Below are 27,256 nucleotides of genomic sequence, written 5' to 3'. Positions count from 1 at the left end.
GTCTTCCCTTCCCTGTCCCCTCCCCTTCTTGTGCTGGAAGTCTCTCTCTCTCAAAATAAATTAATTAAAATAAACTAAGAAAAAATGTAATCTATCTAGTAAAAAATAATAAATTACATGCATAAAATGAAACCTTTCATAATTATCATATAAGCAGCTTGTTATTAACAATTATGTTGTTAATGGTTCCAGCAATAAGGCCAGAGTCTTAGCAGTAATATAACAGTTTTCCCTGTAATAATGAAGAAACACTTGAAATTATCTTTGAATGTGTATCTTCAATATGAGACATTATAGTTTCCCAATATTTCTGGGTGCGGAGTTTGAAGACTGTTGCACAAAGACAGTTTAAAGGTTAGAAGGTCCTTCAAGAAACAGAGGTAAAGGAAATTGTTTCTTAACTGTAATGCAACTGACTACAGGTGAAGCTGTAGGGAAAGCTAGGATTTATGGAATGCAGGCATTAGAGACCAAGTGGTGAACATTGTGTCTTGTATCCTAGGAGAAATGTTGATGTCTTGACAGATGAAATACTCAAGGAAATCCGTTAGCATGTTTAAGTATTTTCAGTTATAATTGTAATAGTGAACTGCCTGGGACAGAAGAAAATGCAGGTGGATGTGTCAGCTGATACATATAAAAAGAAAGCTGGTGGTAGTCAATAATGAATAGACATTTCCAGGCTGAGGAACTGAAATGGATAGATGTGCTGAAGTTCACTTGGTCTATATTGAGCTTTGATGTCAATTGACTCTTTTGAAAAGAAACAGGTTACAAGGATAGTCTTTGCCAGTCTCAATTTTCTTAAAAATGTTAGTTTATTGATTTTGAGAGAGAGAGAGAATGGGAGACAGAGAGAGAGAGAGAGAGCAAGTGAGAACCAGGGAGGGGCAGAGAGAGAGGGACAAAGAGAATCCCAAACAGGCTCTGTGCTGTCAGAGCAGAGTCTGATGTGGGGCTTGATCTCACAAACCCTGATCTCATAAACAAAATCAAGAGACCCTCAACCAACTGAGCCACCCAGTCTCATGTCAATTTCTTAGTTCAGCCTGAACAACCGGAAAGGGACAGGAATTCTGACACCCCCAAAAGGGGATATGACATTCTTGCTCCATGGGAGTTTCAGGAGCCAACCCATTCATCACCCTGTTTCCCATTTCTGAACATCTAGAGGTCAGTCAAGTTTTAAAAAGTAAATATATACATAGACTTTGTGAAATGGAAAGAAGACCCAGCAGTGCCTTCAACTGTCTCTCTTTTGACCTTGTCTGTACTTTCTAACTGATTCCATTCTTTTTTCCAGGTCAGCATTTAGCTCAGGAAGAAGCCCCAGCAGGCAAAGCATCCCAGGATGAGGAAGGAAACTACCCCCTCCAGCAATAGGGACTGCCCTGAGCCAGCAGGACCCTACCTGCCTGACAGCAACGCAATGATTGGCCTGGCCTTCACCACCTGCCTGTACCACCACCCTTCGTCCTACATTTTCTTTATATAAACCTGGAAGGATTTTCAGCAGGTTGGGGACAGTGTTTGAGTTGTTGGTCACCTCTCTTCTCAGTGTTGGCCTCCGTGAAAAAAATCTCCTTCTTGTTTTATCACCAATCATCCCACTGCTGTTCTTGCCTTCTCTGGGGGACCCACGCAGACCAGGTTTAGCCACTTGCCACTGACAAAATCCAAAGGCAGAGAGATGAGAGGTGGTGAAACACGAGAGGTAGTTATTTCAGGGAGGCTGACACTGCAAAGATGGCTGAATAACGTCTCAAGGACTGTCTCCAAAGTGCTGGATACACTTCCAGGTGTATGGAAGGGAAAAGGGGAGAGGTGGGTGGAGGGGCAAAAGGAGTCAGGACCTGCAGGTAGACAGTGAAGTCTGTCATTGTCTACGAGTCAGTCTAGGGTAGGGTCTTTCTGGCTCAGGACAGTCTTTGAGGCTTGAGGGGTAGTTCCAGTTCCCCCGAGGGATACTTCGTCCTCAGGGTCTTCCTCCTGAGCCAGGAGACAAGCTGGAAGGAAACCAGTGAGCAAGTTTGAGGTCAAAATTGAGGCAGCAAAAGTCCTCTGTCTTGCCCTTTGATTTGGACAGCCATGAGTGGCAGAACTGGGTCTGGAGCCACTGGAACCAGGTGCTCCTGTACCCTTGGGTCCTGCTTACAAAGTCATTACCACAATCTATCCAATAAACATATCCCTCATCTCCCATTGTTAATATGTGTTTGTGTACGCGTGTGTCTTGAGAACACTTCTGATAGCCTCTCTTAGCAAATCTCAAGGGTACAATACACTATTATTAAGCACACTCACCGAGGTGTAAACATTCACTGCTCACACATCCTGCATTAGTAGTGCTTTTTGCCAGTTGTCCAACATCTAAACATTTCCCCCATCCTCAGCCCCTGGCAACAAACTTGCTAATCTTTAATAATTTTGCCATTTTTAAGATTTGCGTGTATGTGATTTCATACAGTATATATTTTTCTGCATGTGGCTTATTTAACTTAACAAAATATCCTCTAGCAACCTCTAAGTTGCTGGCAATGGAAAAATGTCCTTCTTTTCTGAGGCTGATACATATACCAAGAATAAATTAGATGAAGGATCTCTACCAGGAAGGAGCTAACAGCAAAGATGAAACTTTAATTTTTATTTATTGTAAAGTTTATTGATTTATTTTGAGAGAGAGACAGAGAGAGAACGAGCAGGGTTGGAGCAGATAGGGAGACAGAGGATCTGAAGTGGGCCCTTTGCTGACAGCAGAGAGCCCGATGTGGGGCTCAAACTAACCAACTTAGTTCATGACCTAAGCCAAGGAGGGACACTTAACTGACTGAGCCATTCAGGTGCACCCACGATGAACATTTTATAAAGAGTTACCTGCCTGGCAGGGCAAACATATGTTGGATAAATTTTGCTCTTTCCTTTCTCTTTGAATGTACTTCCTACTTTTTGAGATGTAAATCCCTATCCCCTTCTCCTTAATTCAAAATGGTATATAAGTATCAACTGCCTGACTTTGAGTCTCATCATCTTTCAGTTTTTCATAACTAAGAAATTATTTTTTTTCTCTTGTGACCATGCCTTATGTCAGTTTAATTGATAGGCTGGCCAAAGAACAGAGAACAGATGAAGAAAAATATTGTCTTCTCGTACACATTCTTTCTGCTGTTAAAAACTGATTTCTGTTCTTCAGAGCTAAAATATAACGTGAAGACAGAGTTTGGGAAAAGAGGAATCAGAGCTTTATTGTTTTCCCAGGCAGAAGAGGCTGAAGCAGGTTAAAGCCTTCAACCTTGCAAGCCCACCCAGAAGAAGGGGCTGGGGGTGGGGGTGGGGGGGTTATAGGGAAATACACGATCCATAGGTTTCAACAGGAAGTGTGTTTGTGTTGCCAGCCTTTGTCATCATATTTCCAGTGTGGGACTTGGTTCCTTAAAGATAAAAAAAAAAAAAAAAAAAAAAAAAGGAGGGGGTAAGAAGGGATAAGGAGAGGTTTCCCCAATAGAAAAAAAGCTTACTTAGTTTAATAGCAAGACTTGCTGTTGGTTTCATGCCACCATTTTGGCCTGAAGAAAACAGTTGTATACAGGGGTGCCTGGGTGGCTCGGTTGGCTGAGCATCCGACTTCAGCTCAGGTCATGATCTTGCAGGCTGTGTGCTCAAAATCTTGCGGTTTGTGAGTTCGATCCCTGCGTTGGGCTTTGTGCTGACAACTCAAAAGACTTGAGCCTGCTTCTGATTCTATGTCTCCCTCTCTGTCCTTCCCCTGCTCATGCTCTGTCTGTCTCTCTCTCAAAAATAAATACACATTCGAATTTTTTCTTTTTTAAAGCAAACCCTTCTATACATACTCTAGATGTTACATAGTAAATGAGGTTTGTGCTTTCCCTTGGCTGGAGAGTTCAGTATTATAATGAGGTCATGGTAACAATCTTATTCCCTTGGTTGGCACCACAGTCCACGTGCTTAGGAGTGAGTCAGGGGATGAGCTCAGACAAGGTGGGTATAAGCTCTTTCTCAGAAGACATTACCTTTTGTTGTAAACCTTCTGTTTCCATCACAGGAGACGATGGCCCTGGGGTGTTGTTGCCTGAAGTAACAGATAAGGTTGAAAGAAGAAGTGAAATAAAATGAGGGACTAAGGGCAGTGGGTACCAACAAGTAAGCAGTGAAGGTCAGGTCTTGGGGTCCAGCTGGTGACATTAACTCCCTCTTGCATCTTAGGTACCATTATGAATGCTGCCTATGGCTACTTGGTAACTGTGGCATTTGTTGCGGGGACTTCTGACCTTCAGGGATGTGGCCATAGAATTCTCCCAGGACGAGTGGGGATGCCTGAACCAGAGTCAGTGAGAAATGTACAGGGATGTGATGTTAGGGACCTATGGACACCTCCTCTTCTTGGGTGAGGATAACTCCTTCCAGACTTCCCAAACCACACTCAGGGGTTTGTTCCTTCCTTTGAAGACTGTCTCTTGGAAACATCCTCTTTGCATGACTGGGATTCAGATCCCTGCAGTCAGGGAAAGAAGTAGGGGTTTGTAGATACAGAGAAATATCTTCATGAGGTGTCCTTTTCAGCTGTAGATTCCCCTTCTCTAAGGTTTGGTAAGAGCATCATCATCTATAGATGAGTGGTAATTGTAAACATTGAGTGGCATAAATTGGTACTGCCCACGTATGCATGCTCCCAACTGCTACTCATTCCTGTAGTGGTAGTACTTGGAAGTGAGGTTATGATGTGAACACTGGAAATTCCTGTTGAGTGTACTAAAGGGGCTGTTGGGCCACAGCATTTGGGAAATCATTTTCTAGAATTCTGCACTGTCCTCTCTTGTGTACTGAGCACAATATTGGGTTGAAAGGTAGAATCTGAGAAATAGTTACATTCCTTTTTTTTTTCTGATAACCAAGTGTCACTGTGTCAAATCCAGACCTGGTTATTTTATTTTATTTTATTTTTTAGAACAAAAGAGGGAGCTCTGGAATGTGAAGAGAAAGAAGACTGTAGCCTCACCCCTAGGTTGCTGGGCATGAATGAAAAGATGACAAAAGTGAAATGTAAACAGGGTGAACTAGACCTTAAAATGTGGTGGGAGTAGCTCTCCTTGAATGGAAATTAGTTTGAGAAGCCTAGTATTATGTCTGTCCCTCTCATGGCAGGACATCAGCTATCCAACACATCATGCTCTTACATTCTCTAAGGATTCTTTCTTCTGTTCCAGTGATGGTCCATCATCTCCACAGTGAGTGCCAGGAGACCACCCCCTTGGAGTTTGATGGTCTCCAAAGTCTTAGAGCTTCTCCATTGCATTGAGGGGCCTGGGGAATTCTCCATATTTCTGAGACATTCTATCCTAAGCCATTGCCAATTTCTGTTTTGCCTCCTGTGAGACGGGTGTCAGGGTAGTGGTGGACATACTGTGTTTGGTGCCCAAATCGCAGGAACACTGGGGACAGGGATCACGTGATTTCTGGTTTATGCTTTCCAATGCTACTGAGGCTTTAATTCTTTTCTTAAATTTTTATGTTAGGGTTCTCGGCAGTGTAGAGCACCTGTAGCCCCAGAACTCTATAAATCATGGAAAAGCAAAACAGACAACTGAATGCTCCTCACCCAGGAATGAATTTACCATCTGAGTATCCTACTCAATATCCTTCAGCAACACTCCAAGGACCTCCAGGACATACTGGCTACCCTGGCCCCAGGTTGGCTACCCTGGCCCCCAGGCTGGCTATCCTGGCCCCCAGGCTGGCTACTCAATTCCACCAGCTGGTTATTCAGGTGCTGGCCCAGTAGGGTTTCCTGTCCAACACCAGCCTGTGTATAATCAGCCAGGTGGACCTGAAGGGGTACCCTGGATGCCAGCACCACCACCTCCATCAGGCTGTCCACCCAGATTGGAATATTTAAGTCAGATAGATCAGATACTGATTCGTCAGCAAATTGAGCTTCTGGAAGTCATAACAGGTTTTGAAACTAATAACATATGAAATTAAGAACAGCTTTGGACAGATTTACTTTGCAGTAGAGGATACAGACTGCTGTACCCGGAATTGCTGTGGGGCTTCTCGGCCTTTTACCATGAGGATTATCGATAATATGGGCCAAGAAGTTATAACTCTGGAGAGACCACTAAGGTGTGACAGCTGTTGTTGCCCCTGCTGCCTTCAGGAGATTGAAGTCCACGCTCCTCCTCGTGTACCTGTAGGTTATGTTACTCAGACCTGGCATCCATGCCTGCCAAGGTTTACAATTCAAAATGAGAGGAGAGAGGATGTACTAAAAATTATTGGTCCATGTGTTGTGTGCAGCTGTTGTGCAGATGTTGATTTTGAGATTAAATCTTTTGATGAAGAAACTATAGTTGGCAAGATTTCCAAGCAGTGGACTGGTTTTGTGAGAGAGGCATTTACGGATGCTGACAACTTTGGTATCCAGTTCCCTTTAGACCTTGATGTGAAAATGAAAGCTGTAATGCTTGGTGCATGTTTCCGCATTGATTTCTTGTTTTTTTGGAAGGAGTGGAAACACAGAATAAAAAGGAGTGTGGTAGGGGATCAATGAAAGCCTCAGAAAGTGTGAAGTCTGTATACTTACTGCGACTTTGCCAAGGAAAAACTAATTGGTTTTCTTTTCTTTATTGAAATGACTTCTAGCATTTGTGAATTCTACTGTGATGCCTGGTATATGTGATGATTTTTCAAATTATAGAGTTTATTTTCTATATCACTTACCTATAAATGTTTTTATGCATTTTGTTTTGTTTTATACATTTTCTTTTTCATTGTGTATTTTAGAGAAAGGATATGTTAATTTTTTTATATTTAATCATGAAACTTCCTGTGGCAAATTATTCTGAACTACAATCTGTTTTATTTTCAAATTTTACACCAAATTAAGTCCTTATTAATTTTAAAATATAAATGTGCATTTTATTAAATATGGTTCCAATTTATTTCACACGTAACAATAGTTATTTTCCAAATAATGTATGTTCAAAAAAGTTAAAAATGAATATAATTTGTTTCCTTTACAATTATGTTAAACTAATACTTAATATTCATATTACCAAAGAAAAATAAAACATGTATTTGTCTTTTGTTCAGCAAGTCACAGTATATTAAACTTCTTTTGTAAGCTAATCTGCTACTATAAAAAAATTTTCATTATTGATAAGAAAATAAATTACAGATTTTTTTATGATTTTCTGAAAAAGACATGTCCTAAAGAAGGATGCATTTAAAAATTCATTATAGAACTGGAGGATTGTTATAATTTTTGAAGTAATTATTTACACGTGGAATGTTTAGCTCCAGTATTCATTCTGTCTTTCAATGAGCATGATAGTTAGGAGAGCACTCAGGTGTTCAATAGAACATATATATTCCATCTGAGTAGAAACTGCAGTAACTGGCTGTTATTTACATGAACAAACAACTGAATTAAAAATTATGGATATAAAAAATTTTTATGTTAATTTATTTTTGAGCAAGAGAGGGAGACAGAGCCATTGTGGGGGAGGGACAGAGAGAGAGGGGCACAGAATCAGAAGCAGGCTCCAGGCTCTGAGCTGTCACCACAGAGCCTGACGTGGGGTTCAAACTCACAGATCATGAGATCATGACCTGAGCTGAAGTCGGATGCTCAACCAACTGAGCCAGCCAGGCGCCCCACTGAGGCTTTCATCTTCATCGTACAAAACTGAGATTGAGTACTTTCATCAGATAAAAAAGCACTTTCTAAAATGAGAAAATCTCATCCTCTGTTTCACTTCAGAAGTTCATTTTTCTTATGAACGATAAGAAATTTCCAGTCTATGGGTTCCATTCCTCAATGGTGAACTAGTCTATGTGTATTCTCGCATTCCTACCAACATCAATGCCACAGGGGGACTAGAACATTGAGAACTTAGAACTCACAGCCTGTAATGAAGTCTCAATGGTTACATTATTTTTTTAGTAACTTCATCATTTTCAACTTTTTTTCTTGTATAATAGCAAATTCCTTTGTCTTTGTCATAAACGTTTTCACTTTCTGAGGGTTCTTCATGAGATTCATTTCTGATTCATTAGATCGAAATTCTGACATGGCATGCACCTCATGAGGTATGAGGTAGATCATTTGGGTTGACCTGTTGGTCCTGCAGAGTTTTCCTGATATCATTTAGTTACGTGTTCCCTCTTCTTCCTCCAGGAGTCTCTCTATGATGATCATTTGAATTGTTTGCCATGCTTTATTGGCTTGATATTTGAATAAAATGGATATTTTCATGTTGGCACGTAGACACTGATTACATTTGTTCTGGACGTTTATTTCACAGCTGTCATGATGTGTCCTTTGAAGAATGTTAGGCACTTGATCCCAATGTGACCCATTACAGGTTCCTTATTTCCTGTGTGCTCTATGCTGGATCCCTCCACTAGAAGGTGGATATATTTTCTCTGTTATCATTAAGTATCTTTACGGGAAGATATGCATAATCATCTCATTTATTCTGGAAGCTTCCTCCTTCATTTCTCTTTGTTTCTTGTCTGCTTTGGAATGAAGGATTTCTCCTATGTGTGCTGTAGGAATTGCTGTTTGAAGTAGAGATTGTGAATCAGGGCTCAGTCCTGTAAATTTCCATTTTATTCTGCCTTTGTGTTCCATATATACTCTTCCTTATCTCTTTTCTGTTGCTCCAGAAAAAGAAAATATGCATCATATATGTTCAAATGCCTTCAAATTGTAAAATGTAATCCAGCACAAAAGAGAATTGAGACGTAGACTTTCAATGCTATAAAAGACTCAAAAACAATACCTATTTCTATTTGTGAGTGTGTATATTTGTGGTGTTAGCAAGTCACCAAACCCTTTCCACCAATAGATATATAAGCTTTATGTCATTGAAAACATTTCTTAGTTTTAGGGAGAGTAAACATTTTATTCTATCACTCTTATTCTTTTGTATTCAATTTGTAATATACATATTTTATGTGGTATCCTCACTTTTCGCTTTATGTTACTCAGTTTTGTGGTTTTATCATATTTGCATTACCATTGTCATATTGAAACTTTCTGTGAACCTTCTTATAGGATGATCTCTGTATAATGGTTGGTGTGTTTCTCTTAGGTGAATTAAGTCAGATCATCTGGATAAAGACACATACTATACTATTACTGCAATTGTGCCACATATTCTTTTGAAAGATGAAAAACAATACTATTGTTCTTATAAGTTACTGGGATTGGTGGGTGAATTTATGCAAAACTGTTAGAATGGTCTGTACTGTGTAGTAAGTGTTCAAGGAGAATGGTTGTTTCTGTTCATGATATGAGGAGTAGTAATTTCCTCATTATTCTTCAAGTTCAAAGTCCTCCGTGATTTCTTCTTCTTTTTTTTTTTTTCTTGGAATATAGAAGTGTGGCTCTTGAAGTGAAGATGTTGGCATGAGTTTCAGGCTTGTGAGAAATGTAGAAACTCAGGCCCCACCTAAAAATCCAAATCAAAATGTGAGTTTTAAGAAGATGCTCTGTTTGTTTTCATACACATTGACATTGAAGTGCACGTGTAGGTCACCATCACTTTTTCATTATTGCATGCCTCTGTTTTCTTCTGTAGTATATTATTTTGATAAATGATTTTCTAGTATGCTGCAAATCAGGAAGTGTGGTGCCACCAGAGTACTCTTTATGTTTCAAGATTATTGTGGTTATATATTATCCTGTAATATCCATGTGAATGTTCCATTTGGTTGTGATCTTTCTGCCAAAAATGTCACTGGGAATTTGATGGAGGGGGCAAGAAATCAGCAGATCATTTAGAGTATACTGACAGTTGGATAATTTGATGTATTCCAATGTAAGAACATGGATGTGTTTTCACTTACTTCTTTCGATTCTTCACAATATTTTATAGTTTTCTTTTCACTAGTTTTGACCTCTAACATTATTTTAAGTCTTAAGCAGTTTATTCTTTGTGACGATAATGTAACTGTAATTATATCTTTGGGGGAATTGTTCTTTGTTGTGTATAAAGAATGAATTTTTGTGTGTTGGGTTTGTAATCTCCAATTTTGTAAAATTTGTTTGAGTTTTAATAAGTTTTTCAAAATGAGGATTCTTCAGGGGCACCTGGCTGACTCCGTTGGTGGAGTGTCTCACTGTTGATTTTGGCTCAGGTCATGATCCCAAGGTCATGGAATCAAGCCCTGCCTCAGACTCCACACCGCATGGAGCTTGCTTGAGAGTCTCTGCCTCCTTGTGCCCCTCTCTCTAGTTGCACAAACTCTCTTTCTCCAACAAAATAATTTAAAATAAAAAAAAATAGGGATTCTTCAGAGAAAAAGAAAATAGTATCGTGACAGACTAGGAGTATCCTACCCTCATCACATCCCACCCACACACATGTAGATAACTACCAAGCTATCCTAAGTATCCCAAAAAGCAGCCTTAAGACTGACAGAGGAATTACTCAGCTAATGAGAGAGAAGAGGCACATCGAAGATTGTAGGAAGTATAGATTTGGCTGGGGAAGCAACAGATTATAGTGCTGCTGAAAGCAGGGAGCAGTGGTTGTGGAGAAGGGTAGGAGAGTGGAGCCCAAAGAAGAATGCACAAGGAGAATATTTCCCTAGTGTCATTGTCTTGGAAAATGAGAAGGCCTGCATTTTTTGTGTTCTTGCAAGCAGTGTGGCTTCAAGCCTCGAGTTTTCAAGATCAGCAAGCTTGGCTGGGAAAGATTCTAGAAGGCTCTGCACTGTTCCTGAACAGAAGGTAGGCCCACAACCTGAGGGTAGACAGCATGGAAACAGCAATGTGAAGAGCACTTGGGGCACACATGAGTGAGATTATTTGATATCCTAGTGGCCCTTCAATGAGGTGCATGATGGGAACAAATGAGCTGGCTCATTCCATTTCCTTCCCATCCTCCTCAGCAGGAACACAGAGCACCCTGAGAGAAAGGGCACAGTGGGGACACTGGCTGTCTGCCTTACTTACAACAAGCCCCAAGCCCCTATCCTCTGGTGGGACTGCCCATCTCAGTCAAGCCTGACTCAATCCCAGCAAGGCTGCCCCTCCCCAAGATATTTGCTTAAGCTGTTTCCCACACCTCACGTGACCACACAGTTCTGTAGAGCCTCAGTTCTGGTGGAGGTGATGTCAGGTCTCATCTCACAAGCAGCCCACAGCATAACTAGTTAAAACTCAATCCATTGAGGACAGGGTCCAAACCCTGGAAGGAGAGCCTCAGCAGACCACTGGCCACAACGATAGAGCAGGAGACATAACTGGATGTTTTAACATACAGAGGGTTCCAGAGACTTAGACAAAATGCCAAGATGGAAGATTTTATCCATAATGAAAGAACAAGTTATGGCCACAGCCAGAGTTCTAAGTGAAACCTTTGTCAGTAACATTCTCAATAGTAAACTGAAGGAACTACATTATGGATACTCACTGGGCTTGTGAAAAGACAACAACAGTGAGACTCTTAACACAGAGACAACAGGCTTAACAAAGGATGAGAGATGCAGAATGCAATAAATGAGATTAGAAACACACTGATTCAATGAACAGCAGGTTGGGGGAATTAGAGCAGCAAATTAGTGACCTTGAAAACAAAATAATGGAAAATAGTGAAGCTTAAGGTGGAGAGAGTGAGACAGACAGACAGACAGACAGACAGAGGAGACTTAGGCAACATGTAATAGACTTAGGAAATCAGGGGCTCCATCAAAAGTGATAACATTTATGTTACAGGGGTCACAGAAGACGATGAGACAGGGGGTTAGAGAAGTTATCTCAGGGAACAATAGCAGAAGACATCCTTAATCAGTTGAAGGGAACAGACCTACAGACTCAGGAGGCACAGAACTCCATTGAAATCACCAAAAGGAGGCCAGCACCAAGACATCTTGGAATCAAGTTTGCAAACGATGATAATGACAAAGTCTTAAAAGCAGCAATGTGGAAGAAGTATTTCACCTACCATGAACAAACCATAAGACCAACTCAAGATTTCTCAACAGAAACTTGGCAAGCCTGATGGGAGGAAAGGTATATTCAAAATGCTGAATGGGGAAAATACGCAGCTAGGAATACTGTATCCAGGAAGACTATCATCCAGACTAAAGGGGAGAGAAAGCGATTTCCAGTCAAACAGAAACTAAAGGAGTTTGTGACCACTGGAACAGCACTCCAAGGCATGTTCAAGGATAGTCTTTGAATGCAGAGGAGTCCAAGGGGGCTCAGACTCACAAAGTGTCAGATCAGGAGCCACTTGAAAACCAAGAGTCAGACAATTAACTGACTGAGCCAACCAAGCGCCCCCAATTTGGTCTCCTTTTATGTATTTTTTCTTGCCTAATTGTTGTGAAGAGTCCCAGTACTGTGTGGAATGAAAGTGGGATAGTCACTTCATTACCTTGTTTCTGATCCTATAGGAGGAGCTTTTGGTCTTCTCATTGATTATGTTAGATTTCAGCTTTTCACACATACATGATCTCTATTAGGTTGACTAAGTTTCCTTTGATTTCTCCTTTATTGAGTATCTTTAATCGTGAAATGGTGTCCAATATGCTCACTTCCTGTCCTGTATCAATTGAGATTATCCTCTCTTTGTGATCTTTAGTCTGTAATGTGCAGTCCCAACTCAGTCCCAACTCGATAGTTTGCCATATGGTGAAACACCCTTAAATTTCAGGAAGAATTCCCAGTTGATTATGTTGTAAAAAGGTAAAATGTGCTTTTGATTCAGTTTGGTTTTTGTTTTTTTGAGAAGGAGAAGGAGGAAGAGGAGAATGGGAGGGGTAGAGAGTGAGGAGGAAAGAGGATCCCAAGCAGGTTTCACAGTCTGCAATGAGCTGGACATGGGGTCTGATCTCCCGACTGAGATCATGATGTGAGCTGAAGTCAAGAGTTGGGTGCTTAACTGACTTAGGTACCCAGGCTCCCCTATTTGCTTAGTTTTATGGTGGACTTTGCATGAATATTCCCCACAGGTAGTAATTCATATTCTTGTATACTTGTCGCATCTTCCTTTGGCTTTGATAACCTGTTAATGCTCATATGATCAAGTGGTTTCATAATCTCCCTTCTCTTCCCTCCCTGGAAATGTTTGGGGAGATTTCTAGTACTTTGTCGTGTGTGTCTATGAATGATCCTGTGAATTCATGTGGCACAGGACTTCCTTGTTGGGAGTTTATTTGTTACAGTTTTAATATACTTAGTGGTTGTAAATCAGTTGACTTTATTCTTTTTCTTTTTCTTTTTTTTTTTGAATGTGAGAGATTCAGTGAGTTGGGGAGCAGGTAGAGGGAGAGAGAGAGAGAATCTTAAGCAGGCTTCATGCTTAGGGCAGAGCCTGATATTGGGGTCCATCACATGACCCTAAGATCATGACCTGAGTCAAAATCAAGAGTTGGACACTCAACCGACTAAGCCACCCAGGCTCCCCTTTCATTATGTTCTTTTCTCCATGATGATGTCAGGTAGGTTATACCTTTTTTGAAATACATAGGTTTTTTTTTTTTTTTGGATACATATTTGTTAGCATGTTATTATCCTTTTTCCCAATTATAATTACTTTCATTTCTATGATATCACTTGCACTGTGTCTTGTTTTATTTCTTCACTTCAGATTTTAGGTGAACTTCAATTTTTCATCCTTACTTGATGGCGTTATAGATCTGTAAAATTTTTGGGTTATTTCTGAAAACAAACTCGTCCTGTTGTTTTATTCCTACTTTTGCTATATCGTATTTGCATAATTTCTGTTTGACTTTTCAGTTAAATGTCCTTCTAAATTTTGGCTCATAAAGTACTTTCCTGATTCTTTGTGGCACAGGAATGTGATTTGTGCTACATTGTTAAACAACTACAGAATGATCTATTAGGCTATGTCTTCAGCACGTTGTGTGTAAGTTTCTGTGTCAAGGAAGAATGAATTCCCGATGAATCCTTCTCAACATCTTCCTGACATTCTCTGACTGATTTGAAGGTTGTATATTAGAAGTTGTCAGTACATTCATGTGAGAGTAGTAATTGGAATGATGTTCCTTTTTTTGTTATTTGCTATCTTTCAGCTATATCTTCACATGGCACCCAGAACCTCCTGCCAAAACCATGCATAGAAACCTCTTCACAAAATGTGTCACTGGGTACAGGGAAACATCATGACCTTGAGAATTCACACTTAATGATAAACTGGGACAGTGGTAGAAAGAATGAAGCACATCAGAAGTTTCATGAAGGACGTGGTCCAATTGAGACGACAGCCCATAATAAGAACTTCACAGCTGCAGGTGGCCAAGGACATAAAACTTCTTGGAAAACCGCCCTTTTTACATCCACTATTTGTGCAAAGCACTGTTCACCTGTAAGCAGAAGTTCCATTCAAATATGCAAACATACATATTTGTACAACGAAAATTTGGAACATTTGGAAAGTTACCTCGTCCACGCTGAAAACAATGCTTTGAACCGTTGTGAAAGTGGGATTGGATTCGCCTTTCAGTCAAATATTTCTAAAACTCAGAGATTCAAAAATGAAGATAAAAGGCCTAGGACGTCTCAATTTGGGAAGTGCTTCACAGAGGAGGTGACCCTGCAACATTACCAGAGCATTTTCAATGGAGATACACTGGCTCAATACAGTGAATCTGAGACACAGTCTAACCAGGGCTCCCATGTTAGCAAACGTCTGAGGACTCCTCTGCAAGAAAACCATTTTGAATCTAATAAAGATGAGCAAGTCTTTTATCCAAACTCCAAATGTACCAAGAGTAAGAGTACGCAGAGGGGAGAAAATACTTCTAAGTATGATGAATGTGGGAAAGCTCTGAAGCAGTCCTCCAGTATTGCTGATCATCAGAGGATTCATGGGGGTGGAAACCCATACACATATAATGAATCTGGGAACATTTTTAATCAATCATTAAGCCTAAATACCAATAAGACAAGTGGTACTGGAGAGAAAAGGTACATTTGCAAGGAATGTGGCAAAACCTTTGACAGGCACTCGACACTACCTCAACATCAGCAAATGCATACTGCAAAAAAATTGACAAATGTGAAGAAGGTGGTCAAACCATTAAGCATGGGTCATCACTCCATGCACACAGGCAAATCCATACTGCACAGAAACCTTACAAATGTCAAGAATGCAGCAAGGCCTTTAGCCAGCAAACATCCCTTAGTCAACATCACAGAATCCACACTGGAGAGAAACCTCACAAATGTCAAGAATGTGGCAAGGCCATTAGCTAGCAATCATCCCTTAGTCAACATCACAGAATCCACACTGGAGAGAAATCTCACAAATGTCAAGACTGTGGCAAGGACTTTAGTGAATACTCAACCCTGACTCGGCATCACAGAATCCACACTGGTGAGAAACCTTACCAATGTCAAGAATGTGACAAAGCCTTTATCCAGCACTCACACCTTAGTAAACATCACAGAACTCATACTGGAGAGAAACCTTACACATGTCAAATGTGGCAAGGCCTTTAAGGTATACTCACAGCTTACTCGACATGAGAGAATTCATGCCAGAGAGAAACCATACAAATGTCAAGAATGTGGCAAGGCCTTTAGTGAGTACTCAATCCTTACTCGACATCACAGAATTCATACCAGACAGAAACCTTACCAATGTAACAAATGCAGCAAAACTCTTAATTTCTGTTCTAGCGTTATTCAGCATCACAGAATCCATATTGGAGAGAAACCTTACCAATGTCAAGAATGTGGCAAGGCCTTTAGGTTGCAGTCAAACCTTACTGATCATCACAGAATTCATACTGGACAGAAACCTTAACAATGTAAGACATGTGGCAAGGCCTTTACCAAACACTCAAAACTTACTCGACATGACAAAATTCACAGTTGAGAACCTTACCAATGTAACGAGTGTGCAAAAGGCTTTAATCACCATTCACCCTTTATTCAATATCACAAAAACCATCTTGGAGCAAACGTTTAAGACAGAGTTTAAGACTTTGAGAGAACTTTTTTTATTAAAAAATTTTTTTTCTTAGACAGAATGAGTAGGAGGGTGGAGAGAAAGAGACACACAGTATCAAAAGTAGGTTCCAGGGTCTGAGCTGTCAGACTAGATAGCTCCGAGCCTGAGGCAGAGTTCGAACCCACAAGTCGCGATATCATGACCTGAGGTAAAGTTGGATGCCTCAGTGACTGAGCCACCCAGGCGCCCAAAAGACTCTAAGAGAACTTTTAAGGACTGTTCAATGCTACTCCACATCACAGACTCCACATGGAAGATTAACGATACACAAGTAAACAATGTGGCAAGACTTTGCCCAATGCTGATCCCTGATTTCTTGTCAAAGAATGTGTTATAGAAATGATTTTCCACATAGAAAGAATCTAGGAAGCCCTTTAATGGTGCTCAATCTTCATTCCACACCACCAAATTCATACTTGAGAGAACCCTTATAATTGTAGAGAATGTGGTGAAACGTTTCACATGGCTCAAGCCTTAGTCACTATCACATGGTTCATACATAGGAGGAACATTGCAAATGTGATGAATGTGGCAAACCCCTAGGTGGAAGTCCTACCTTATTCAAAATCATAGTTCTCATATCAGAGGAAATCTCTAAAATGTAAAGAGAATGACAAAGCTTTCATCTGGAATTCAATCCTTATTCAATATCTCCAAATGCATGTGAGTTCAAACCATACAAACCTAATGAATGAAGAAAGCCCTTCTTCATAAATATACCATTTGGAAAACAACAGAGAGTACCAAAAATAACGTAATTTGAATTGAAGAAGATATAAAGAAATGGAAAAAATTTCCGTGCTCATGGATTGGAAGAATAAATATTGTCAAAATGTCAATACTACCCAAAGCTATCTACACATTCAATGCAATCCCAATCAAAATTGCACCAGCATTCTTCTCAAAACTAGATCAAGCAATCCTAAAATTCACATGGAACCACAAAAGGCCCCGAATAGCCAAAGTAATATTGAAGAAAACCAAAGCAGGAGGCATCCCAATCCCAGACTTTAGCCTCTACTACAAAGCTGTCATCATCAAGACAGCATGGTATTGGCACAAAAACAGACACATAGACCAATGGAATAGAATAGAAACCCCAGAACTAGACCCACAAACGTATGGCCAACTCATCTTTGACAAAGCAGGAAAGAACATCCAATGGAAAAAAGACAGTCTCTTTAACAAATGGTGCTGGGAGAACTGGACAGCAACATGCAGAAGATTGAAACTAGACCACCTTCTCACACCATTCACAAAAATAAACTCAAAATGGATAAAGGACCTGAATGTGAGACAGGAAACCATCAAAACCCTAGAGGAGAAAGCAGGAAAAGACCTCTCTGACCTCAGCCGTAGCAATCTCTTACTCGACACATCCCCAAAGGCAAGGGAATTAAAAGCAAAAGTGAATTACTGGGACCTTATGAAGATAAAAAGCTTCTGCACAGCAAAGGAAACGACCAACAAAACTAAAGGGCAACCAATGGAATGGGAAAAGATATTTGCAAATGACATATCGGACAAAGGACTAGTATCCAAAATCTATAAAGAACTCCCCAAACTCCACACCCGAAAAACAAAGAACCCAGTGAAGAAATGGGCAGAAAACATGAGTAGACACTTCTCTAAAGAAGACATCTGGATGGCCAACAGGCACATGAAAAGATGCTCAATGTCGCTCAACAGGGAAATACAAATCAAAACCACACTCAGATATCACCTCACGCCAGTCAGAGTGGCCAAAATGAACAAATCAGGAGACTATAGATGATGGAGAGGATGTGGAGAAACGGAAACCCTCTTGCACTGTTGGTGGGAATGCAAATTGGTGCAGCCACTCTGGAAAACAGTGTGGAGGTTCCTCAAAAAATTAAAAATAGACCTACCCTATGACCCAGCAATAGCACTGCTAGGAATTTACCCAAGGGATACAGGAGTACTGATGCATAGGGGCACTTGTGCCCCAATGTTTATAGCAGCACTCTCAACAATAGCCAAATTATGGAAAGAGCCTAAATGTCCATCAACTGATGAATGGATAAAGAAATTGTGGTTTATATACACAATGGAGTACTATGTGGCAATGAGAAAGAATGAAATATGGCCCTTTGTAGCAACGTGGATGGAACTGAAGAGGGTGATGCTAAGTGAAATAAGCCATACAGATAAAGACAGATACCATATGTTTTCACTCTTATGTGGATCCTGAGAAACTTAACAGAAACCCATGGGGGAGGGGAAGGAAAAAAAAAGAGGTTAGAGTGGGAGAGAGCCAAAGCATAAGAGACTCTTAAAAACTGAGAACAAACTGAGGGTTGATGGGGGGTGGGAGGGAGGAGAGGGTGGGTGATGGGTATTGAGGAGGGCACCTTTTGGGAAGAGCACTGGGTGTTGTATGGAAACCAACTTGATAATAAATTTCATATATTGAAAAAAAATAAATAAAATAAATTTTTTTCTATCCAGTTAAAAAAAAAAAAAGAACGTAAGTTGAAAGAAGTATCTAAAAACATATGTAACTGAACATAAAATGTCAACACGTGTCACAGGATTCACAACAGAAAGCAGTAAGTCAGTGTATTCAGACATTACATCAAAACACTTATTAGAAGGAATAATACAAAGTTAAACATTTAGATAATGTATACGCTATTATGCTTTAAATGATAAAAGGGATGGAGTTTTGCATAGGTATAATGTCAATGTTTTTACATTAACCTTATTTAAGATTTGTGACTAGTAAACCTTAATATACTTCTTATTCTCAAATCACTTCAGAAAATTCATTTATTCCTACTGGGTGTGTGAAAGTATGTGCCTGAGTGTTGCTACATCGATGATATGAGTTCCCTTCTTCTTTAGGTCGGACTCATACGTATGTAATTCTCCAAGGAATGTGAAGAAGAGTTGAATACAATCTAAATGGAGATACTTTCTGTGCTTCTAACCTTGCTATAATTATCATGAAAGAGGTGTTCAGGACACCATTGTCCATTTATGTCAACTAAACGTGTGTATTACAAATAAAATGTTGTAGTAAATGGTCTTTAAGGAAAAGAGGGTCAGTCCACTCAAAAACGTAATGCGGCTTATCATAGCAATAGTTACAAGTACAGAATATCAACTGATGTGATTGAAAGGAAAAAAAAAACATTCACAGATATCAGAAAGAGAATAGCAAAACCTTCCTAAAATGGCTAGGATTCTACATTCACATTTTTGAAGAATCACCTCAGGCCTGAAGGAATTTCAGTAGGCAAATCTAAGGTGTATATAATTTAAAATAGACTGTCATGTCTTCTGAATCCTCATGGTAACCACCGAGCCAAAGTGGCAATCGATACCCAAAAGATAAAGAGAGAAGAATCAAGGTTTACTATTCTTGAAAATCATCAGATCACAAAGGTAAAGAGAAAATGGATAAGAAAGGGAGCAAGAATTCTAAAGTAGCCAGAAAACCAAGAAAAGAATGACAACAGTAACTCCATGCCTGTATCAATGCTTCCTTTAAATATAATGGGGCTAAATTCCCCAATCAAAAGATAGAGATTGGCTGAATGGAAAGAAATCCAAGACCCAATACTATGCTGCCTTCACAAGACTCACAACACACTCAGCCTGAAAGTGCAGATACTCAAAACGATATTGCATGCAATCAGAAACCAAAAGAAATGGGGCAGCTATGCTTCAGACAAAATAGAATTGAGTGCAAGGACTATAATAAGACACTGCAAAGGTCAGTATTAAACAAACAGGTCAGTTTGTGCAGGGTTTCTAGTTAATGTGCTGTTTGGCAGAATTACAATAAAGTTTGCCCCCATTTTGTCTTTGGAGGACAGTAATAGTGTGGTTCTTTAACTCACGTACTGACCACATTGAAAAGAAACACCTTTTTCCATAAGTGTTGGTGGTTTTTGTGCAGGTGCCTGAGTTGTAGTTTGTGTAATGTTTCTGAACATCTGTATCTTATGACTCCTCGAAATGGCAACTTGATATTCAAAAACCGATTGCTCTGTTTAGAGGGTTGGGAAAAAAAAAAAAAAAGAACGCTAAATGACAATGTTGGAAAGACTAATGCTTCCAGATTTTGAAGTGTGGGGGAAAATACTGTTGCAATGAAAATCTTGGTAATTTACTGCAAAAGCAGCCAAGAGTTCGTCAAAACCAACCTGTACAGGCTAATACATCTTTCCCAGATTATTCACTTTTGAAACATTGTGCTATTATACCTTGCAATTTTTTTCACTCACATGGTATTTAATTTTCATTGTTATCTATGCTTATAAACACATCAAGCAAGTTATTTTTTATTTCAGGCAGGGTACCATAATACCTCTCAGTAATGTTTCTGATATTTCTGGGCAGTTCTTTGTATACATTTGCAATGATGGTTTTTTTATGGATCACTGTGTCAATATAGCAGATTTATTTCAAGTTGAGTTATTTCTGAAATGTGTATCTTTCCATAAGCTAACCTTACATTCCACTTGGGTCCCACATTTTAGATTACATTACATGTGACTAAAGTTTTTATACATTATATGCCTATTTACTACATAGAAGACATTCACCCCTTTAATGTAGGAGAAAGGTAGCTATCCCATGCACTTAGGATTTGTTTGTGTTGCATTACAGCTGTAGGTTTGTAAATGTGTGTAGCATTTGTATTGACAAACCATTTAGTTGTGTCTTGCTTTTTGTTCCATGAGTTACATAATAGTCTTATTGTGCATTGAATTGTTGTGTTGATTTGGTCACATTTGGATACATATGCATCACTTATTTTTAAAATCATTTTCTTTTATAGATATATAGTAAACTTTTACAGTTTTTTGGAATAAATATAAGCTGCTTTTGCTAAGAAGAAAACTGCAAAAATAAAGGAGTCAACTCCACCAAAGGATAGAACTTGTATATTTACCGCCCCCCCCCCCACATAAAAGCACCTATATAAGTATACAGCAGGACTTCAGCACTGCGCTTTCCATAATGTATTGAGTATTCAGACACAACATCAATATGGAAACATCGGACTTCAAGGACATTCAGCAGACGGACTTACAACATTGCATCCAACAGCAACAGAAAACACATTCTTCTCACACAGACACAGAACATTCTCCAGTATAGATTATATGTTGCCACACAAAGCAAATCTTAATAAATTTATGAGTGAAATCCCATCAAGCAGCTTTTCAACCATAATGGCATGAAACTAGAGTCAGTTACAAGGACAAAACTAGAAAACTCACAAATATGTAAAAACTAAACAACATGCCCCATTATTCATAATAACCAAGACATGAAAATAACTTGTGTCCATAGTCAGTTGCGTAGATAATATGCTGCATATATACAATATAGGCTGGCTAAAATGAGCAATGCTGCATTGGTCTCTTTGTCTAAGCACACTGAGGAATTACTGTCTCACAGTTCTGGATGTTCTTGAAGTCTGAAGTGAGCAGTTGGCAGAGCCACACTGTACCTCAAGAATTGAGACTTTGCTCTTTCTAACTCCGGGGACTGTCAGCTGTCCCTGGTCTGGCTTGGCTTGTCGGTGTATCTCACTCCATCATTGCCTTCATCATCACATCTTGTTCTGTGTGTCTTCATTTTTCTTTTCTTATAAGGATACCAGTCATTGGAGTAAAATTGACCCAAATCTAGCATGACCTCATTTTAATGTAAAGACATCTGCCAAGAGCTTACTGCCCAATAAGGGTACAATTACAGGTACTGAGGGTTAGCACTCGGGCATATTTATTTGATGCACACTATGTAACCCACACTAAGGCTAAAAGACACTAGGTTGTGAAATGTGACTGAGGGGTTAAGGTGCACTACCGGTTTGAGGTTGGGAGTGGAGTGTAGGCAGGGACAGTAAGGCTGGCCTATATGTGTGGAGAGAATAAGAGGGTAAAAAAAAAATCCTAGGAAGGAGGGGAATAATGGATGACAAATTAATTCGCAAAAGGGAGTGAAGTGGCAAGGTTGGGTTGAGAGCATACAAACGTTTTCTGCCTATGAACGGTTAGAGAACATAGGGATGGAAAGGAGATAGTTGCCTGTGAATGGAGTCCAGAGAGAATTCAGTGCTCCAACCAGAGAGAAAGCGTGGAAAGAAAAGATGATTAGCGTGGGTGTTCGGGGACATTGACAGCTGGGAGAACGGCGGGAATCAGTAAGCTACAGAGCCCACGAGAAACAGTCAGGAAGTGTAGGGGTGGGGATAATAAGTTCTGGGTCATGAGGAAGTAAAGACTCCTGATAAATGTTGGCTGGCACACGAGAGCAGTGGACATAAAAGACACAGGAAGTGGGCTGACGTATTGGAATGGGGAAGGAGGAAAGAATGGAGAATGGAGTATTTAGGGGCAGTGGAAGGGAAGGAAATTCGGGATGAGGGCTCTGGGATCACGTGAAATGTGCTTTGTTTGTATAGAGGTCTAAATACACCTGATGGCATAGGGCTCGCTGCTGTCATGCAGAGCCAGCTTCAGATCCCCTGCCGCTCTCTCCTTTTACCTGTCCCTTGCTCATGCTTTCTCAAAAGCAAATGAACATGTTATTTTATTTTTTAAATGAGAAAGAAACATAGATGCCGGGTGCCTCAGTAGGTGGAGTGTCCAACATTGGCGCAGGTTTGATCTAACGGTTCATGGGTTTGAACCCCACATCAGGCTTGCTGCTGTCGTGCTTAGCCCACTTCAGAACCTCTGTCCCCTTCACTCTGTGCCCCTCCTCTGCTCAAACTCTCTCAAAATTAAATAAACATATAGAAATAAAAAAAAAATTGCACCTGATGGACTGAGAACAGCAATGAAGACGACCAGAAGTGTCATTTGCAGGGAAAGAGTCAGGTTTCATGGATATCTAGAGGCTCCAGGAGTGAAGAGATTGAGGTCACAATGTGGGACACAGAGGAGAAGAGGGGTGGAGCTGGGGGAGATGACAATTGCAGGGTCCATTTGTCTGTCATGAATTCATTCTACCCATTAATTCTCTGATTTCACAATTGTGAACGGTTTCGAATTTCAGCCCATGAAGCAAAAACCTTACTTCTATAAAGCACCCAGTAATCCTTTCAACTGAATAGACAATGAAGGACCACAGTTGAAATCTTGAGTAAACAGTGAGACTCAACACTTTTTCTCTTCTTTGGACATACCACGCACAAGGTGTGCCCATGGAGATCATGTGGAAACCATGGTAACAAAAAATGGATTCTGGCAACAACCTGAATGGTCCTGGAAGTGACTGCTCTTGTAGAGGTTCCCAAGTAGATCCAATGCCTCATGAGCCTTGATTTTAACATTAGAGTGTCCTCCACAGAAAGCTCAGCCAAGTCCACCGAATTTCAGACTTATTAAACAGAATTATGTTTTTATAGCTCCTAAATGCATGCAATTGATTGTGGTAGTGGTAGAAAACAACGACACATTGGCATGTCATTAAAAGTAAAATGAAGGGGCGCCTGGGTGGCTCAGTCGGTTGAGCGTCTGACTTCGGCTCAGGTCACGATCTCCCCGTTCGTGAGTTCGAGCCCCGCGTCAGGCTCTGGGCTGATGGCTCAGAGCCTGGAGCCTGCTTCCGATTCTGTGTCTCCCTCTCTCTTTGCCCCTCCCCCGTTCATGCTCTGTCTCTCTCTGTCCCAAAAATAAATAAACGTTAAAAAAAAAAGTAAAAAAAAAAAAAGTAAAATGAAATCGATAAACTCATAAAATATTTAAATCAAGTAAAAATCTCCATTAATTACCTATATCAATAATAGATCGATCTTCAAACATAACAGTCTGTGAGGTTGAGGTGGATCCTGCCTACTATGCAGTTTCACAGTGTATGTAAATTGCATTTGCAATTGTATAACACAAAGACACTAAAATAGTTTGCACTTGGTTCAACGTTTACATAAGTATTGTCACATTGAACTTAATCAAATGCTTTCCTTAACCGTGTTACATGAAGGTGATATTTTCACACAGGTAGAAACGGATCTACTGCAACACAGAAACACCTCATATCCCAAGGTAATTGTAAGGAAAACCTCCATGTGGAAACACTCTTTTTTATACAACTGCATGGTTGAATGTATCTGTCTTCTGTTATCACACACATGTTGAAATGTGGATCTTTGTTTTGTATACATGTGACTTAATTGGGTGGTTCTGGGACAGGGATTTTTGTACCATAAGAACCATTCTTACAATGGGTGGACAATTGCTAAATCACACTGGCAAATGGATAAACAAACCAACCAACCAAAAGGGTGCCCTAGTGGTTCAGTCAGCTGAGAAACCAATTAGTGATTAGAGCCCAGCTCATATTCCCAGTGTTGTGGGATCCAGCCCTGAGTTGGGCCCCACTCTGAGCATGGTGTCTGCTTAAGACTCTTTCTCTGTCCTCTGCCCCTCTCCCCCTGCTTGAACTCTCTCTCTCAAAATAGAAAAAAAAAGGAATGAAAGAAAAAAGGAAAAGAAGAAAAACAAACGAAAAACAACAAGAACAACAGACAATAAAACATATGAATCCGGTAATGTCCTACCAATTGTGTTTCCACTGTTAAATAAATAGTGAAGCCAAAACCTGAGGAGGCTCTAATGCCTTGGTAGACTCTACAAGGAAACCATAACTTAATTCTCAGTATTGCACTTGAATGGAAAAAAAATATGAGCAAATAATTGCAGTCAATTAGGACTCCCAAAAAGAAGGGAAATGCTTAAGATATATCCAATCAAACCCTGCATTTGCTTTGTTTCCACATCGTCTCTATAAAAACCTTACCACAACTTCCTACAGATAGACCATGCCTATTTGAATGGACAAATCAAAGAGCCAAATGAAGTCTTGAAAATTGGAATGTACATCAGTTCATCTTTTAACCCTGCACAGTACCCCTTTTTATTTTGATCGCTTTTCCCACTTGGTCTGAACACCTCGCCCACTTGCACCTTGGACAGAAGACTCAGTATGACACCATTACCAGCATCTCACCATTCCCTTTGCACTGGCACCTAGGACACCAGTGTGATTCTGCCCTCCCTCGCCTAGACCTCACTTTTGGCAAAGGCTCTCCACAGCTCCTGCACAGGTAGAGTTTCCCCAACAAATGTACATGCGCACAGAGGATGGGTGGCACCAACAGCTCCTCCAGCGCCAAAACCTGCATTCATGTGCTCCTTTTCCCACCATCCCAGGTCTCCAGGGCACAAGTCTTGAATCCCATTTCAACCAAGCCCACACACCTGAGTTCACATTTTTGATAAACTGACACCAGAGCCTATGTCCAGACCAGTCCTCCCTCTGAACAATGTTGTAACCACACCCAGAGTTTTTCTTCTTCTTCTTTTTAATGTTTATTTTTGAGAGAGACAAAGACAGAGTGCGAGTGGGTTAGGGACAGAGAGACAAGGAGACACAGAATCTGAAGCAGGCTCCAGGCTCTGGGCTGACAGCACAGAGCCCCAAGCAGCACCCAAAACCACAAACTGCTAAATCATGACTTGAGTCAAAGATGGACACTCAACTGACTGAGTCACCTAGACACCCTTATCATACCAAGAGTTTTTGATATCCTCTCCCAATTCTGTCTTTCCTGTTGCCAAAACTTCCCACATGTGCACAAGGTGAATGCAGGTGAAGCCCTCCAGGACCTAGATGAGGACCTTCTCGCAATGCACAGGACCACAGAGAAGGATGGGGAGTAGGGTCTGGCTCCCCAGGACTACCTGTGTAGTAGAAACTCATAAGCCAACCATCAGTCCCACCTCTCCAGTGGAACTTCTCACGTCCCCAGCTGCTGGTTTCATACTTCAGGCTTAATGTTGTGGGTACACAGCTCAGCTGCCCCAGAATATGAATCGGGAATAGTACCTCTGCCTACATGGGGCTTGCAGACCCTAACAGAGACTTCTCCCTTCAGATTCTGTCAAAAATTACCTCTCACACCAGAAATTGTTCTCCACAGCTCCACTGCTAGTCTCTGATCCCCCCCTCTCAAAACAGCTCTGAGAACAGAGTTCCTGACTACTATACCTGCTGGGCGGCCCAAGTTGGCATTCATACTTTTCTGACATTCAGACTAGAGGAGAGAAAGGACTTACAGTTTGGGGAGGCAGTTTCACCTTTATGGTTCAAACTGTGCCTCCAAGGTAATATGTCACATCTCATCTTCCAGTTCTGGGATGTGCATTGACAGTCACACATTCAAATTGACCAAATACACAAATGCAAATGATTGGCCGATCAAATTTTCCTCAGAGCCTCTATTTCAGCCTTCTTTACTATCTCCCACTCTGCTGTGTATACTTGTGCCCTCACCTCCAATATTATTCTTAATATTATTTTTAAGATAATGCAAAAGAAGAGAAACAATCTCTACTCCCAGGAAGGCTCACCCAGCAACCAAACCCTCATTTGATAAATGAACATCTCATACTCATTTCCCAGGGTTTTAGAAGGAAGAATTCACATAAAATAAGATTACCAACCCAAGGTAAAAAAAATTACTTTCAATTCCAAAACCTGTTTGCTTCTCAAAGAGAATATAAATTCACCCACAAATAGGTGATGACAAGAATACCATATGACAGCCTACCCAGGGTGAAACAACCTTTGACAAGTTACCATGAAAAGAAACAAACAAGTTAAGTCATACCGAAAATGTACATTTAATATTGACACAACAAATACACATATAATGTTATTGACAATTGAAATCTGACTGATTCCTATTTGGATTAAAACTGATACAGTCTTCTGCGTGCCTGGGTGGCTCAGTTGGTTAAGCGTCCGAAGTCAGCTCAGGTCATGATGTTTGGGTGTGTGAGTTTAAGATCCACACCTGCATGCGTGCTGAGAGCTCAGAGCCTGGATCCTGCTTTGGATTCTGTGTCTCCCTCTCTCTCCCAAAAGTAAATAAACAACAATAAAAAAAAAAAAAAACAACTCTACAGTCTCTTCAAAAGTACTCAGGTGAAAATTGTTATCCAAAAGTATAAAAAATAGGTGAAAATCCAAAAATACAATTAATTAATGTAGTGGCTACTATCTTTACAAAGAAGGTTTATAGAGAGCAGTTGACAAAATATAGCATCCTTTCTTGATAAAAACCCTCAAAAAGGAGGGGTAAAAGGAACATACTTCACAACCACAAAGGCCATATATGAAAGACCCGCAGCTAATATCATCCTTACTGTGGAAAATATCAGAGATTTTCCCCTAAGGTCAGGAACACAACAGGGATG

General features: G+C 40.3%; 2 protein-coding genes across 2 annotated transcripts; both read left to right on the top strand.

Annotated features, from left to right (window-relative positions):
- Positions 1 to 5,537: 5,537 nt before the first annotated feature.
- Positions 5,538 to 6,539, top strand: LOC125915205 (phospholipid scramblase 1-like). Its single transcript, XM_049620904.1, is given in 4 exon segments — positions 5,538 to 5,702; positions 5,705 to 5,984; positions 5,986 to 6,508; positions 6,510 to 6,539. Coding segments are annotated over 4 exon segments (957 nt in total). The 5' UTR covers positions 5,538 to 5,578.
- Positions 6,540 to 14,180: 7,641 nt separating this feature from the next.
- LOC125916058 (zinc finger protein 501-like) lies at positions 14,181 to 15,875 on the top strand. The gene is given in 3 exon segments (XM_049622235.1): positions 14,181 to 14,838; positions 15,024 to 15,468; positions 15,470 to 15,875. Coding segments are annotated over 3 exon segments (1,509 nt in total).
- The last annotated feature ends 11,381 nt before the right edge of the window (positions 15,876 to 27,256 follow it).

This window comes from Panthera uncia, assembly GCF_023721935.1.
Source record: "Panthera uncia isolate 11264 chromosome E2 unlocalized genomic scaffold, Puncia_PCG_1.0 HiC_scaffold_19, whole genome shotgun sequence".
In the NCBI taxonomy this organism is placed as follows: domain Eukaryota; kingdom Metazoa; phylum Chordata; class Mammalia; order Carnivora; family Felidae; genus Panthera; species Panthera uncia.
Note: the sequence above shows the minus strand (reverse complement) of the source record. Positions and strands in the feature narration are given on the sequence as shown.